Here is an 18,347-nt window from a genome sequence, read left to right on the forward strand (position 1 = left end):
AGATTTTCTTCTCTACCTCGAATATAGAAGCATTGCCAAAAATTAGGTTTGGAGACAGCTAAGAAACTGTCTTGGACCAAGGAGAGGCTTTCTCAGTGTAACTTTGTCATGGATCCAGAGCAAAGTAATTCCAATCTTACATAAGCTAGAATGAGGAGCCTTTTGTCATTGGTAGGGAGAAATTCTCAGCTGGTAGCTGTTTTTTCTCAAATTTTGGAAGGACCTAAAATCTAAGACTTCAACATACAATATCACTTCCAGAACAAAAGATTTTAAAGTCATTTTTAGATGGTTTCAGTTCCCTCTGTCCTTCTGTCACTGAAAGTATCTAAATATCACGGTGCATGTGTATCCTGAAACTGGGCATGGGCTTGTGTCCTAGTTGGGCTGCTTCTTTATGCTATTAAAATCCAAAACTCTTGTTGAAGTGCTGCCTCCTCAGGATTCCCAGATCGTCAGTGGCCCTTAAGGATAGGGAGAGCCAGAAAACTAGGGAAAGCTGCAAATGGTTGCAAATTGCAGCTCAAATTATTAACCTCTTTGAACCGAGTCTGTAGTACTAGCTGCAGCTATCAGCTGAGAAGTTCTAGATGATTTCTAGCCTAGAGATCTGCTTGCTATATTCTGGTTTGTACATAAAATGAGTGGGGCGAGTTCCTCAGGTGTAGACTAACATGTCTGGTTTTAACAGAGAATATTACAAAAGTCATTCCGAATAGTATTTAAAAAATAGTCTGTAAAATCCTATGCTTCAGTTTAATTGAAGCAAACCAGGTTAAGTATGGCATTGTGAGATTTGTGAAAATGATAATATCACTTGCTTCTGGCTTTGTTATTTATAAACATATTATGTCCTTTCCTTTGCTTATTTAGTTGATTTACTTATGTCTCACTGCCCCAGTGTTATGTGTGCACTTATACTGCCCATGGAATTTTTTGCCATTTGGTGACAACAAACTCTCATTCTGTGGAAAATTCTTTGGATTTTGGGTATAATAAAATTGATTTTAAATAGTAGTAAAAAGTGTATATTCGGTTCAAACATACACATAAACAGTTTAGAGGGATCCCAGGATGGTCTTTATAGCTTTGTTTACTTATAGATCAAATTGCTTAGGTATCTGTCCAAGGGAAATATTGAGGACTCAGCTAACTTTATGAAGTGACTATGAAATCCAGGTGCATCAGAAGCAGGGAGGAAAAGGAGAAGCTAATCATGAATCTTGTGAATTGAAACTAGATATTTTGCACAGTTTTCAGAATAGGTGTTTTCTAAGAGTATGGCTTTATTCTGGTTGTCATTATGGTTTGGTATACGGCACCCAGAACTCTTTTCAAGTGCATTTTTTTTCATTATGTGCTGTATCATAATATTTGGAGCTTGATCACTTACGACATAAAAGGTAATTTTGACTTTTTTCTCAACAGCTCTGGGAAAGGGCCCATACAAACTGGTCAGCTATTTGGATGGAGAATTTGCAATGGCAGTGAAACTGGTGAATGGTTTTGTTTTCCCAGTGAAAGCAGAAGATACTGTTCCTGGACATGCCATGAGCTTTATGCTGACTTCAGGACTTTATAAACCCAGAGCACATGGTAAAGTTACTGTAACCTAGAAACTTAAGTAAGGCAGAGCAAATTCTGCCTTTGGACACAAGCCTACATCTGAGGATAGATCTGAGCCAAAAACTCTTTTCTCTGTATTTGTCAGCTGATTTTGCACCTTAATGTTGTCTGCTTAGATTTCCATTTGGTTGGTTTTAATTAGATGATTATAGCTTTATAAAAGGATAGATACTTTTAGTTGAAAAGCATCTCCTCCCTCCCCCCACCTCGAAAAAATGCTCCCAAACCCCAGAAATGAGCATTGTAGCACTGTGCTCCAGATATGTATTGTCTCCTTCACTTTCTTGTGGCAGAGCTAGAATGTGGAGAAGAATGGGAGAGGAATGATACAAGAAAACTGCTCTCTAGCCTAGGCTGTTTGCCACCATCAGTTATTCTCTGCTGACATATACAGAGGTAGCCACTGGCTCTAATCCAGCAGCATAAGGATATGTGCTGTGAATATGTCTCCAAGTCCTAAGCTAAGTTTCCATTGAAGGAATGTGTTGCAGACAAAAGAAGTCTTGCACACATTCACATAAGTAGAGAAGGCTTACAGTAATACATTCAGCTTATTATTACGTTGATTAAATGCACTAGTTATCTACATATGTAGATAACATACTAGTTACCTACGCATATGTAGATAACATACTAGTTATCCACATACCGAGTTTTACTGCCCATAGAGCACTTGAGTTTCAATACAATTTTACTGCCTGTAGATTCTCCTGATCAGATCTTTGGACAGTCTGAAGGCTGTCCTTGGGTAGTTGAAAAAAGTAAGATGAGCTGGCTGAAAAATGGTAAGGATTTGATCCGTAATACTATTGTGTGTAGAACTGATACAAGAACACGTGTAACAATATCCAGAGGCAGATTTCTTTTATTAGTCATAGTTTTGAGACACTTGTACATTGCATTCACTTAAGGCTTAGAAAGGAAAGATTAGTCTTCCTGTTCTATTCCCATAAAAAGCGTCTCTCTCAGAATTTAGCCTGGCAAATAGGATTTTTGCCATATATAGTCCAGTTTAAGAGGATGATGTTTCATCATCTGGCCATAGAGGAGTTTATAAAATCAATGCAATATTTGTCATATCCATGTCTTCTTTTATATATCTATATACCTGTTTTTTGTTTGTTAACCCAAGTATTACAAATTTGGTTTCATTTTACCTCAGAAAAATTAATGTATTTTATCAGTTTCAGACAAATCATAGAATATGGGAAGTTTTGGGTATTAATGTACTGGTTCGCTACATGGCAAGTATTATAAATTGTACTGACTGTCCAATATTACGTACCAAATAGTGACTTGCTGCAAACAGATTAAAAAAAAAAAGTCACAAGTGCAGCTATGTTTTTCAAATAAGTAAAAGTTTGTATGCTGAGAAAACAAGTGGGTCCTCCAGAAGTGTTAAACAAGAGCATGCTGCAGTATCTTTTTCACAGAGATTTTGTTCTGTATGCTTTTTTAAGAAATGCTATCCAGGCCTGAGAGCATAGTTGATTTTACAGTAGTCTGATGGCTATTTTAAACAGAATAGCAGAGTTTACAGCAAACTAGAAAGAAATAATTCTGTGAGCAACAGATGCCTGTAACAGGCTGAAGATCTGCCAAGCTGCAAGTGATCCTACAAGGGCTTGCTTGAAATTAGCAGTATGATGTTAAGGGTAACATATCATGTGGGTACCTTTGCCAGAAAAGAGACTTTGCTGTTAATGTTCTTTGGGGAAGGGCTATAGAGCTGACTGCTTAGAAATGAAGACATGAAGCTGTAAGCTGAATGCAAGATATATTTTTGTAATTTATTTTTAAAGAAAAGGTGAGCTCTTGAGCTGTAAATTCCTGGTGGCAAATGTGGTAAAACTATTTACATGAAGGTTAATTAAATTCTATAGTGAAGGCTCTAAACTGAAGTTCTGCTTGCCTGCTGGGCTAGATTCCTTCATCTTGATCTGGGCAAATGCCTTAATATGCTGACAACCCAGTTGAAATCAGGTCGGCATTTAGAAAATAAAATAGCCAGCTTGTCAATGAAACCATCAGAATCTAGCATTCTGAAATCCGTGTATAATGTATTTCCTTACAAGACTCCATTTATTTTCACTAATAATGCCAATGCCAGCTTTCATTGCTCATGCTACTAGTATCAGCAGTGTTACTTCAGGGTGAGTCTAGCTCATCATGGGTATTCCAGAAAGTAAATGAGTTCTGTGTATTTTTTCAGATTCCAGCTTGGTTTCATTTGAAACAGCAGAGAGACCAAATTATTTTCTACAGTTGGCCTCCAATAATTCTCTTGTTCTTTCTAAATGGGAAAAAAGTGAGGAGTTTCACAACAAATCTACATTTGTCATTCACAAGAATACGTGGCTTTCAGGATACAGTTCCTTTGAGTCATTTGCAAAACCAGGATACTTCATCCACATCTCAGCCTTTTCAGTTGAACTTTTGAAGTACCATCATACAGAGGAGTTCAGACTGTCAACTCTTTTTAAACTTGTAGGTAGGTAATTAAACTTGTATTTTATGAACAGCGGTTTCATCTGCGTTAAAGTATAAGCTAAATGATACTGATTTTTTTCAGAGTTGATGAGATTACTTCCCTCTCCTCAAAAATAATTGGGAGCAGTGCGTAATCTGTGACAGTCAGGCTCAAAGTCTTTTCCCCTGAGCTATGTAGTGAGAACTAGATTCTGTTTTCGTGTCACAGAGCCATTAAATACCTTGATGCATGACTGCTGTATTTGCCAACTGGCTTTGGAAATGGACAGCCTAGCGCATGGTTTATGAACAATATTTGCTTTGTAGGCTGTGAGGAAATTCTTAAGGAGTAGGACATTGATGCTGATGAATAATGGATTCATGAATGGAACAGAGAACAACTGAGTACATTTTCTAAGAGAATCTGGAGGAGGAAAAAATTCTTCTCCTTTCCCACTGATTACATCAAGGAGTTTTCTACACAGTGGATTCTCACTGCTAGCTTGATTATTCCATTTCTGAGAGGTCATGACATCCAATGCAATGAGTGTCCAATGCGATGTAGATTATACCTCTCAAACCTAATGCTTTCCCCCTAAAAGACCTTGATCTGTATCCACATACCCACTCACTGAGATGTCTGAGAGAGTTCTGTTTCCCTAATGATGATTATATTCCATGGAGACATAGGTGATAGAAATACAGGAGGTACAAACCTTTCTAAGGAGCTGAATCTAGAAGTTGCTTCTAGAACAACTGATGACAAGCAACACTCATTTAAAAAATTCCATTAATTAAACATACTTTTTCTCTTTTGGATTAGTAAGGAAAAGAAATAACAAAAATAACTGTTTTCATGTATTCCTAAATACTTAGGAGCTATATGCTAAAATGAAGGTGGCCTATAGACCAAGAAAGAGATAGGAGAAGTTATGTTGGTGTATAAAATAAAACAAAGCAGGTTTTTCATGAGGCTATCATTTTAGTATCTATTTGCATTGATACATCAGTTACATGTTTACAACATTATGTGTGAACCTCGGTGACACTACTTGTTGAATCCACTGGCCTTTGTGTAGTGTATAAAATTCCAAAATCACTACAAAATATTTATTATTTGTATGTGTTAAGAATTTTTATTGTGCTGTAGTTTTAAATGCATTGATAATTCATTTATTGGGGTAGAGGAAGTATTTTAATAGGTATTCCAGGTAATGCCTTTTTATTTTTAATCTGCCCTTCATCCTCTGAAATGAAATCTTAACATTACAAGCAAAGAAAGGAAATGAAATACTGTAACAAATGAAACATCACCTGGCCATCTTCTATAGTCACCGTTATGAATCGCTAGCACAGCCGAATCTGAAACAGGCACTGACTTCTGTGACAGAAGAGGCCAACTGTGCCTCATGGAGCTTCTTGTTATCAAAACATTGAATTAAAGTGTTAATGGTGGCATTGTGAATCTGACGATGCTTTGCGGTGCATTATGATGACAGCCTAATGCAGCTGTTGACTGGCACGCTCCAACTTCAGAAAAAATGACAGATTTTGTCATTGCCAAATGCCTGTTGCCTCTTGACAAATGCTTGTAATCACAGAGCTGTTAAGATTTTGAACAGCAGAATTATAGAGCTAATGCTGTTACCAGGATGTTCGTACGGCATTTCAAGCAAAGACCTTTTTTTGGACATAAAAATATCTCTCTAGTCTTTTATCTTTGAAGGAGGAATGAAGAAGGTTAAAACATGCTCCAATTCTCAGAGGTCATCCATTAACACGGAGTGGTATGTCTTTTTAGTGTGAAGTCTTTGCCTTCCAGTCATTATACCAAAAAATCCTATCTATGCCAATGGAGAACTAAAACAATTTACCTCAGCAAGTGGGATCAGATCAAATGATCAAGAGGCATTTCATTAATCACCACATCCGAGGGCTTGGGTTTCAGAGTTTTATAAGCAGAGAAACATCGGGCTTGAATCTTTCTCCAGTGTACTTTCACAGTGCCCAGCCTGCTGATATAGGGTAATTACATGGTCTAAAAATACAGCAGCATTTGTTTAAGTTAATGGAAAAGTTACACCAGCTCCAGAGTGCACAGGCAAAAGCAGATTGAGTTTCCTGCTGACTATTGTAAATGCTTTGCATATTAGATCAGAAACTCTTGAACCGGGAACAGCTATTCCTGCGGAATCAGAGGATAAATATCGGGAGCAGAATAATAGGCCCAGTAAATCCCCTTGGCCAGAAAGTTCCTCATGAGACTTCTTCATGCTCTGTGACGCACATTCAAAAGGAAGAGTTTTAAATGTCCTGATGGCCACAGCAATAGATACGTGTTTGTTTAAAGTCACATGACAAGTCACTTTTTCCACTTTCATAGAAAGAAATACGGTCATATTGAAATACATAGGCTATAAATTACACAGATATGATGGACTCATACTGCAAAATATTTTCCATGAATAGTCACTTCAATTTTTAAATTGAGTTGTTTTCGTTATGGTCAGATTTGTCTGCTGTCCTGTTCCTACAAATATTTGCTACAAATGTTTGATAGCAAAATTTGAATATCTAGGATATACATGTTCACAAGGAAATAGATTTTGTGCAGGAATTTTTCCCAGTGCTGGATGGGTATACGTGCAGTTGAAAGAATATACTGAGTCACAAACAAGCACAGAGATTAAATGTTATATAAGAGTGATTAATTCATATTTGAAATTGTTGGGAAATCAGTGAAAGTAAACAACTGATGATCTTTTTAAGGATTAACTTGCAGTTTTCTTTACTTCTATGTTTAATAATGTGCTCCAGCTAGCATGTTATCCTTTACCTTTCATAGAACCACCATAGTGTGCCTTACCTTTTTAACATCACTGTGAGTTAATTTTATATATATTATAAAAAAGGTAAGTGACTTGTCCACTAAATGCTATGTAAAGTCTGTGGCAAAGTTCTTAGTAATGTTAGTTTCATGCTTTAACAACTAATTTGCTGTAAATATAAGGCCTGTGTCTGTGAGAATTTTCTGCTAAAATTAAAATTTTTAATTTTTTCATGTGCAGAAAATATATGCACAGTGCACAGAGATAATTTGTCAAGGTTTACATTTGAAATAGGGCCTTTCTGGTTGATTTTAATGCTTGAATCTTAATTGCCTGAAACATATTCAGAAATAAAAATGATATAAAAGTGAAAATGAAATTCATTTTTTTTATGAAAACTTTTTTTTTAACAGAGGCATCTTGCATGGTTAGTGAGATTTATTCATGTTGTAATTGACCAGCTTAATTTAATTTAATTTACTCATTTCTCTCACTGGAACTCATGTTCTAAAATTTCATATATTACTTAAAATGGGCTGCTCTTGAGTTTGATTTGAGCTCTTATGTTCACCAGTCCGAGCAATCGTGACATGGGGCCTGGTCCTAGATAATACTGAGCAGCTGCTGGATACCTGCAAATCCGGGTATGTCACTGCACACACCTGCTCAGCAGCTCTTGCAGTCAGACTCAGGTTACACTAGCATTATAGTATCTTTCCCATTTATACCACAAACACAAACTTTTGACCTCCTGTATTTGTGTGAATAAACAGGAGATTAATTAGTTATGCTAACAACAGTATGTTCGTCTAACATCATCATGGGAACCTAAAGCAAAAGTATTTGAGAAGTAGATACGTGTATTTTACTTTCAGCAGTATTTTGGCTAGGCATTAAGTTTATTTTTTCAGTGATACTTGCTTTCATTTCTCATTGCAGAAACTTAGAGTCATAAGCAGAGTTTGTTGGTAGTTTGTGTGTAAGAGAGTAGATAGGATTTCATGTTTCTAAACTTATAACTGAGGAGATAGGCAATCTAAGTTACTAAGCAGTGTTTTGCTGCTGTTATAAATAGAGCTAATTCTGAAGTGAATTTTCGTCCTTCTAAAATTTTTGAAATTTCTAGGAAAAAAAACAAAAGTACCAGATCAGAATGAAAAGCCAAATTACTCCATTTTTCATGATTTTTGAGTCAAGTAAAATGTTTAATTTGAATTTTGTTTTTTTAAGCAAGTGAAGTCTTTTTCTTTTAAATGACTAATTGAGATAGTCTGGTATTTTAAATATAACTGTTTGGTAGAATCAATATAGTTCACATTTGGAGATTTATTTTTTAAAACAAATGGAGAGTCTTTTTGAGTGTAGCTTGTAAAAAAAATTATTCAAAATATGTAGCTTCTGGCAGTGACAAATTTTGTCCTGGTAAGGTAAAAATCCAAAGAAAAGGCAAGAGAGGAGTTGCGAACAGTAGCAACTGTCAACACAGAAAAAAGAAGTAGCTAAGCTAGTCAGAAATGTTGTCATGGCTCAACAAAACAGTGCAGTTTCTTAGTTATTAGTGTTAAATGAAGTTTTATTTTTCATAACTATTCTTATTGCTACAGAATTAATTTTTAAAGACATGAAGAATGAAAAATCATACATTGTAGGGAAGAAAATGCTTCTCTGACATCCAAGCAGGCGACAAAACGAAGTATGGGACTGGACAATATCTTTTCAATATATTTCCTTTGGCAATCTAATGCCTGCATTTGTAGAGAGACTTTCTCCAGTACCGTAACCTGCTGTATGCTCAGCTCCTGATAGGTAAAAGAAATTTGGGTTCAACTGGCAAGCAGACTGGAACGACTATCATCCAGGGCATAATTTACCGTTTTGTTAAGGATTTGCTTTGTCACTGAGGAGAAGACGAATGCTGATAGGTTTCACTGGGAGACGCGTGGTTATTTTCCAGTCCATTTACAAATCCCCTCAAGGAGCACGTGCTCCATGTACGCACCTTGACTCATTGTAAACTGGGCATTCGTTGTGAGGGTCCTGCACTGCTGCGCTGCATACAGTAAGCTCGTATTACTGTTTGCTGCGAGGGGAATTTAAGCATTAAAAAAATGGGAAGCATGTAGTGGAGGTGGCTGATTAGTACCCTGAGTAGCATAAAACGTTTGTACCATGACACTGGTGAAATGCACAGTTTCTGAGCTCAGGTCTTCTCTGTCATGGGAGTAGCAGTACAGCAGTAACAATAAAGCTGAGATTTGACTGGCACTAAAATTAGTCTGAAACCAATACAGAGGGGGAAAGGAACATTTCTATCAGTTTGAGGAGAGGGGGACTTAAATTACTTTCACACACCTTATTACTACCTTTTCCTGGTACCCTAGTGGTTGTAGATAGTAAGGTCACAGTTTGTATGCAAAAGTAGTAATGTAAGAAGTAAAACTGTCTGTTGTGTAAGGCATTGAACTAGATATTCTCTTGACTTGGTCTTGAGTTCAGTGCAGTTCAGGACAAGTCTCTACGCCTCTGTTTTTCCTACTCTCCATTTTCTGTCTAGTCTCTATTTAGCCCAAACCTTTTAATGGGAACTGCATCTTGCTGTGTTTTGTTTTTACAGTGACTAGCACACTTGACCAGCCCAGTCCTTGATTTGCTTAGGCTTTCTACATGCAGTGCTATCAGTAGTGAAAACGTACCATATCTTGAATGACTGAACTGAGATTCACCTAATGTTGGAGAAGCAGTTTCCCATAGTTCATAACAATGAACTCGAATTTGACTTCAGGTGGATTTACTGAGACATACTAGAAACTTTTGAGATACTAGAAAACAATTCGTAGAATATATTCCGCACTCACAGTGGTGATTTGGTCTGCTCTTTTATGTAATTTACACGCTAAGAAAGTCTAACATAGCTTAGCCTGGCATACTCAGTTCTCTCAAGTTCTTTGTCTGGAAAATTAAGCACCTGCTGGTTCTACAGTTCTTTTTGGAAACTCTTTTCATAGCAAAGTTCATAAATTCACCTATTCTTCACCCCTCTTCCTGGAGAAGTAGAGAACAAAATTTGCAGACGAGCATGACTTGGTTAGTTCCTTACTGAAAGTGGTGTTTATCAACCTCACAATAAATGCCATGTCTTTGTGTACAAACTGCCCCTATTTTCTACCCAAAAAAGGCACACAACACTTGGGAACCCTGTGAACTTAATCTGTGGGAATGTTAAAGGGGAATCGTGACAATTATTTCATAGGGATATAAATTTCTTTGAAGAGTGGGAGAAAGTGTATTAACACCAGCATTACGTTAATCCAGGATTCCTGTTCTGCTAAATTGAGAAAATAACATTCTTCACCAGGTTATGGTATCTCTCATGCAAGACTTAACTTCGTTGTGTTTTAAATTTCTTTTTTGATTAGTAGAGAGGTTTGTGGCAAGATTTGAAGTTAAGTATATGTCTCAGTATTTAAGGTAGTCTGATGAATGAGATTTCCTACATTCCATAAGGATATAGTGTTATTGCTGGTCATTACTACAGTTAGTGTTTGTCTATGTCAGTAGGTCTCTGATGCATTCTAGCTCGTATATCCTCTTCACTTGTCCCTGTACCTTATGACTGTGACCTGACAGTGGCTACAAAACCCCATGCATCCTATCAACAAAATGTATGGAAATAATGCCCTTTCTCTGTTAGATTTGAGCAACTAACGTTGGTTTCAGTAGAAGGGGTCACAGATATAGTCAATGAAGTGATCTATGAAAATGTAACTTTAGAAATATATTTGCTACTCTGGTAAAAGTTATGTTTCCAAAAGCAACGACAAATTAGGTTCTTGGATGGAGGGCACTGTTGAAAGGTAACACTAGATGGCAACGTACACACTCTTTTACTTTAAGAAGAACATAAGTGTACCTGAGTTTTTTATTTATACCTTTGATTTAAGAGAATTACCTTTATTAAGAAAGGGGACATTAGTAGTTAATGATAGAAGGGTAACTACCCATAAATGCAGATGTCCCTAAATTGCAGGAAGAACAGTTTCTCAGGATTTTGGGGGAAGAATGTTTCTAAGACATTCTGCAGGAGCTAGTTCCTTCATTTTTTGCTCAAGCAAAGACTGGTAAAACTTAGAAGCAAAAAGACTTAAAAAGATCCCAAACTGAAGCTTTATCTATGTAGTAAGCATTCTCTTTCCAGACATTAATAAAAGCACTTGTAAGCACAACTACTCTTCCTAAGCTTTGACAACATAACTCCAAGATCAGTTTTACCAGTCCAGAAGGAACTGGTGTGTTGTGATGGTGGCGTTTCATGAACTTAGATGTAACTGAAATGCTACTACTTTGCCCTTACTGCTACAGGAGGGGGCTCAGCTGGGCTGCTGTAGTTTGGGTCCTGAAATCCAGATATGTTGCCTGTAACCTGTAAGTCAGGCAGGTATTGGAAGAGCTGTTAAGCTAGTCCAGCATTGTGTCAGAAGCCATTCTGCATGCAGAAGGGCCAGGGCTGTCATAGGAAGGAAAGCATGATGCTATATTTGAACATGCAAGCATGTGCGGCCTCATATGTCACCATATAACGATTGCCACAGATTTGTTTCACTGAGGTTTATGCTCAGTCTGTGGCTCAGCCCCTTAATTTTTCTTTTTTTGCATTCATTCTGTAAAGTCAGAGCTTAATAAGCATTGGAAGTATGCCACTTTTCTGTATTTCCATTTCTTTCCCCTCCTTTGGAGTTTAATTCTTCCTCTATTTGTATTTGTGCTTTTGATTTCAATTATGTGAATTTGAATTCTTTCAATAAACACTTCCCTGCATAGATACTATGAAGGCAGTTGGGTCTTTAACTTACCATCGTGTCTGTTTCATTGTTGGTGCTATTTTGTACAGTCAAGTATAGATTACAAGTCTAATTTTGCAAGGCTACATGTCTCTGATTACTTCTCAGTTGCTCTGATTATTGAAGGAATGGTTATAATTTCAGATTCAAAGCTATTTGAGAGTCAAATTAATATCTTTTGGAATGGCTTATACAGCTTCTGTAAAGATCAGTTATTGAGACAAATGATAAATTTGTTTTAAATGCCTAAGTTAGCATTCTTTCTTTTTTCTTTCTTTTTCTTTTTTTTGAAACTGTTTCTGTTTTGGCCTTTAAAATACAATTATATCATACAAATTATGAACTTATGTACACTTTGTGCTGTGTTAGTTAATTTTATACACCAAGTAGACAACTGTTCTGATAATTATATTGGAAAGATTATCGAAGTCATTAATACATCCTGTGCACCTGGTGGTTTTTCTTTTGATTCTCATAGCAATAAGTGTACTGAATCAACATCATGTTGATTTCACATCTTGTATGAATAACCAAAAATACAGTTAATTTGTTGATACAATTTTTAAAACGTAAAAACCAATAGCTCTGACTTACCTGGCCTTGATTTCAAATAATTGTAATATGAGCTCAACGAGGATAATTCAGTGTCACATATTATAGTGTGAAGAGAAAAACAGGCTGCAGATCCAGTACTATTTACTCTAACATGCACAAGCATAAACTGTTCCTCTCTGTTTTAAGACTTTAACAGTTCCAAAAATATTTCTCATTTTTGTTTATAGAGAATATAGCTGGAAACAGTAAGGGATATAGAGTTGCAGTGAACTTTAAGCATTCCTCTTACTAATATGTATATGTGTGTGTTTTTGTAAGTAAGTGAGCATAACTGATCTTTGTTGTTTTTTAGATGTCAAATTTAAACTTCTATCCCGTTCTGCATGTGAGTGGCGTTATGATGCCTGTACAAGCCCTTGTTTCAAAACATGCAGAGACCCTTTGGGAAAGAACTGTCAGGCAGTGCCAAAGTAAGTATCTGTATTTTTATGGAAAAGCATGGAATTGGGATAATGCTTTTATACGTCATAATAAACATTTGTAGAACCAGATGTAGGCTCAGTACCGCAGATCTATGCTTTTATATAAGGAAATAAGTGAAGGAGAAAACAGATGGCATAAAAACTGCTGTGGCAGCAACATTAAATTGGTTTTTCTACATGGCAATTGGTATCAGGGGCTGGAATTACTCATGTATTTGCAACTTTCAAGCTGGAGGATATTATAGAATACTAGCAAAGACAAGGTACGATCAGTTTGTGTCAGATAGTTTTGTCCCTACTTTTTCTGTTATGGCATTGCAACCACATCTGTCCTTGCCTTTTTATTTTCTGTACCCTCTGTGCTTTTCAGTAGGACTAGAAGTTGTGGCTAAGTCTGGTAAAAGTGGCAGTTGGAATACTTCTGGTACACAAAAGAAGTGTTTGACATTTCCTAAATAATAACATTTACTGTTGAAACTGCCAGTGTTCATTTTAAAAACTGAGTATAGTGGAGTCTGTGCTTTAGCTTAGATTTGTGTGAGAATGGAAACCACGGCAGTGACATTTTGAAGGAGCACACTGAAGCTGATGAGGTGTAGAACAAGTGCTTTATTCATGAGTACTTTACAAATGAATAGTGTTTTCCTAAAATCAAATGCTTCATCCAGAGGATACTAGTCAAATAGTTAATACTAACTGTTTTTCTTTTAGAGTGGAAGGATGCATCCCTGCCTGTCCTCTCAGTATGGTGCTGGATGAAATCACTCAAAGATGTGTTCATTTTGAAGACTGTATGTTTCAAAATTATATATAATATGTATGATATTTAGCTTATAAATTTCTGAGATGATATTTAGTCAAATTTTCCAAATTATGTGTGCTTAACATTACGTAACTGTTGCCTTTGTTATGCTGATACTGAGCTGTCACTGAATATACATTTTGGTTAAAGTAATTTCACGCTGAGACAAATTTTAAACTAAGAAAGAAGTTCTTCACAAAACATTTGAATAACACTAAATATCAAGCAAATGATTTAATGAAATTATTTTTGAGTTTGTGTATGAATTTTAGAAGTCCAAAGGCAATTAAAGAGAAAATATCAGAGCAATATGAGTTAACATAAATTCTTTCTAGCTTCTAGTTTATTTATAAACTCTAATTTATTTGTAAATTACAGACTATCATTTATTCTTGTCTGATTTCAGGCGTTGAACCTGCAGATGATAGGCAAGCTTTGCTGTCCAGCATTAGAACTCCATCAGTTTCACACATAACATCAACTACTGTTGGAATACCCAGTTTGGCAGTGTTCAGTAAAGCAGTAACTTTATTTCCTATACCTGAAGGAAAGGACATGGAAACAACACTCTCTTCAAAATGGCAACTCAGTGCAACTACAGGGAAAACTGAATTTGCAGCTGTTACATCTAAAACAACAGTTTCAACCATAACTTTATCATCAAATATTTCTTCGCATTCAATAGAGATGACATCTTCTGGGAAAAGGACTATGTCTGAGACAACAAAATCTAATGTAAGCTTGTCTTTTCCTAGTGACATTTCTCCATTGTTTCCATCTACAGTCACTTCAGAAACTTCCACAAGGATACAAGCAATCAGTAGAGCTTCTGCTAAGCCACTGAGAGCTACAAAACTTCAGACAGTAGCTGCTACATATGCAGTGACTAGAAGCACAGAATCAGAAAGCAAACCAATTTCTACTTCAGTTTTTACCAGGACACCATCAATACTCAAAACAACAGAATTGCCAGTGAAAACTAAAATAATGGAAACATCAGAAATTGCTGCAAGGACACTTCCCACAAAAGAAGTAGAAGTAAAACCAGAAGGACTTACAAAATTTACTCCTAGTTCTTTTGAAACAGTAACAGAAAAAAATACTACATATTTGACCCAGTACTCCACATTGTCTCTGGGTTTGTCTTCATATGCATCACCAGTAAATCTAACAGAAACTTCAGAAAGAATGAAAGTAAGTGTAGAACAGTCTTTTACCACATTAGCTAATGTTACAGTAACTTCAGTAACTTCATTTTTTCCTGTGATCACTACTTTGTCATCGCTAAAGCCGAGCATAAAGCAGATACCTTCAGAAACAACAAAAGCAACAAGTACTGTAACCAAACACAGAGCGAAGACTACATTTTCCCCAGCGTCCACACTGCCTATTTCATTAGGAAAGGTAATTACAAAGCCTCCTATTGAAATGATTCAACACTTGACTAGTACTGCAGGGGTAGCTTTCACTGCTTCTCTGGGTCCAAAGACGACAACTCTGCAAACTGGAGAGAGATCATCAGAAACCACCGTGTTACCATTTACAACTCTTAAAAAGGAAATTTCTGAAAAAACATCTCTTATGGAGCATTCGTCAAGTTCTTATTTCACTCCATGTTCGTTACAACCTAGCTCAGTTACAGCTGAAAAATCGCTCACTCTTGCTACTAAAAGACCTGCAGCATCTGTTTCTACTCCTGCTTCCCCAGCTTCAGGTGAATTAAAAAAAACGTTTAAAACAGTATCAACTACAGGATATTCCCCACACACAGTTCTACGCACCACAGAGTTCCTTACTACATTACACACTAAATATCCTGTTTTGGCTGAGACCACAAGGACAACAGAAGAGATAACATCCAAAATAACGTCCCCTTTTGAATCATCAGCAAAGTCAACTTTACTTTCTAGAAGAACATCTGCAGAATACAAGTCATCTCTACTTTCAAGTACAATGAAGACAAGCACATCAGCATATTCAGATAGTGTTACCACATCAGCAACAAAATCTGTCTCATCAAAAGATATGACTAGAGTTCCTTTGGTAGCTACAGAAAAAGACTCAGTTCAAAGAATATCTTTCACTGAATCTTTATTTACTCTTAGTGCAACTGAAGCCACACAGTTGACAACACAGCATGATAAATCACAAGTGGAAAGAATTACTAGCATCTCTACCAGAAAGCCACCTGCTTTCCCTTCTTTGTCATCACACTCTCTAACCTCTTTAAATGTTTCCCTTCCTTCACTACGCACATACAGGACAGAAGCATCACTGACAGCTCCCAGTCCCATGCATACATCACATGAAATTGTTATCTCTTCATATCCAAGAGCAACTTTAGCAAAATCTATTTTTTCAACAGAAAAGACCTCCCCTGTCCCAGCTTTCCCTGCTGTATCCACTACAGCACAACAGTCAAGTCCAGTAGCAACAGTATCACATGACAAATTGCCAACAAAAGTAATTTTAAATGTCACTTATGCCACATTCTCTACATCCTCTGAATTCAGCAGTCAGCTTGTAACAACCAAAACAGCAGTGGCAGCCAAGGAAAGATCTACTCTATCCACTCCTGTCGTACTTCCGTTGACAAAGTCTTCTCACGCTTTCTCCACCTCTCAGTATTTATCAGATAAATCTATTTCTTCATCTTCTTTAACACAAATGATACCTGCAGTAACAACCACAGCAAAATATCCAGTAGAAACTGAAATAATTTCTACAGCAGCAAAGTCTACAGTCCAAAATATAACAGACGCAGTAAAACTCTCAGCAGCTACTGCTGAGCCATCCTTTACTGCTTCAGTAGGCTCCTTTTCTGGGCAGACATCTTCAGTAGAGAGTGTTTCTGAACAGACCATAAAGGCAGTGGCTATCCCACGTTCTTCTACTCAGATAGCAATGGAACCCGCTTGTCAGACTTCGAAGCCTTCCTTGACGAGCCAAAGCACTACCCCGATTTACCAGTATCCTGTGGAAATGCTAACAAAATCCACTGGTTGGCCACAGTTTTTCTTAAGCACAACAGAAGCTACAGTAGCATTGACTTCTTCATACCCCTTAACTACCTCGCTATCTGAAGACATTCATTCAAGTGTATTACCTACCTCACTAGTTCCTACACAAGTTATTTTGCCAACTGAAAAGGAGTTATATTTAACTGATTCAGTCACACAACCATACATGTCAAGAACCTCTTCAGCTTTGCGGTCTACAGTCCTGACTAGAAAAACAGCTGACTTGGGTTTTGGCACCAGAATTCTCCCTTCCTCACCAGAAGTGCTTGCAGCTTCATCTTTAGCACCAAAGAAGGAAGAGTTTCTTTCATTTTCCACGCAAAAGGCAGATATCAGTCTGAAATTCACGTGGCAGCCCTCAGTTAGTGCACTACTTGTTTCAAGTCAAACGCTTGAAACAACTACAGCTTCACCAGAGCCTGAGTCAACTTTTCCATCTGTTTTGTTAACAGAAACAACAGAAAGGCCCACCGTGATGGAAAGTGAGTCATCAGTAGGTGCCTTTTTAACACCTGTGATCTCAACAGCACCCACCTTAGTGGGCAAAAGTGCTACAGAGAAAACTACAGTGTTGTCTAAGCAAGTCCCACTTTCAACCACTGCCTACAGTTCTACATTTCCAGCAAGTACAACGCTGCTAGCTACAGCCCATTCATCAGCTGCAACTTCTGCCCCTTCAGTGGGAGGCAGTACAGGGCAAAACCTTACTATTGTATCAGCAACTTCAGAGAAGGCAGAAGCAGTGAGAGAATCTATCACAACCTCTGTGAAGCCCACCTCTTTTTCTGTTACTTCAGAAACAAAAGGCTCTATGCCCCCTAAAACAGTAAAATCTAAAGAGCCAGAATTACCGACAGAAGTCCAAGCCATCCACACTCAAGGTATTACCATTACCCCAGAAACCCCTCATACATTTCATTCTCCATATTTCACAAACACAACTGAAGTTCCTTCTAAAGTAAATGTATCAGTACTGTCTACTATGCATTCCTCCTCTGAACCCAAAACTTTTTCTTCTACAGCTTCATCATCAGGCAATGCTACTCAAGCTTTGAAACTTGAAATATCATCTGAGGCACAAATGCCTTCTCTGAGTTCGCTATTAATGATATCTGAGCATCCAAATGACACCACAGCTCCATCAGTTTCCTCATTTCCCTTTTTATCCACCAAACCACTTTATCCATTGACTACAATGTTTTCTGATGGATTCGCAACAGCTGAAGCTATCTCAGGAGTCACAGCATCAGCTTTTATGACAGCTAGAGAAACAGCAACTCTCCAAACTTGTACAGTGAGTAACGTTATAAATAGTTATCTGTCTGAATTTGGATGTGGCTAGGTTACTTTGACACACTGATAGACCATTATTTGTGAGCCATATATTTTGATCTTTAGGATCTTCAGGTCTCAAACAAGGACAATATTTTCTTAATTACATCTGAAATTCTGGATGATTTCTGCTGTACCTGACGAATTTCATAACTGCTATAATATAGCATATTTGGAGCCTCATCTTTCAGAGGGTGATTGTTGCAAGATTTTTTTTGGCAAAATATGGTGCTTCATATTGTTCAGTGACAATTTTCTGTCTGGTAGCCATCCTTAAAATATGTCTTCCCAAAGATCCCTGTTATTATTCCTACTTAGGCTCTTTCACGCTTTTTTTCTGTATTTCTTTCAATATATAGTCATAAAATTAATAATGCTGTCTATGCTTTACTGAA

The 18,347-nt window shown here is 37.1% G+C and overlaps 1 protein-coding gene across 1 annotated transcript in view; it reads left to right on the forward strand.

The window, feature by feature from the left end:
• The window catches only part of OTOG (otogelin), a 108,870-nt gene that overhangs the window by 63,472 nt on the left and 27,051 nt on the right, over positions 1 to 18,347 (forward strand). The window contains exons 31-35 of the mRNA XM_062576447.1: positions 1,429 to 1,596; positions 3,839 to 4,117; positions 12,669 to 12,786; positions 13,510 to 13,589; positions 14,007 to 17,914. Coding sequence (XP_062432431.1) covers positions 1,429 to 1,596; positions 3,839 to 4,117; positions 12,669 to 12,786; positions 13,510 to 13,589; positions 14,007 to 17,914 — 4,553 coding nt within the window. The remainder of the gene's footprint in view (positions 1 to 1,428; positions 1,597 to 3,838; positions 4,118 to 12,668; positions 12,787 to 13,509; positions 13,590 to 14,006; positions 17,915 to 18,347) is intronic.

Source organism: Rhea pennata, chromosome 5 (genome assembly GCF_028389875.1).
Source record: "Rhea pennata isolate bPtePen1 chromosome 5, bPtePen1.pri, whole genome shotgun sequence".
In the NCBI taxonomy this organism is placed as follows: Eukaryota; Metazoa; Chordata; class Aves; order Rheiformes; family Rheidae; genus Rhea; species Rhea pennata.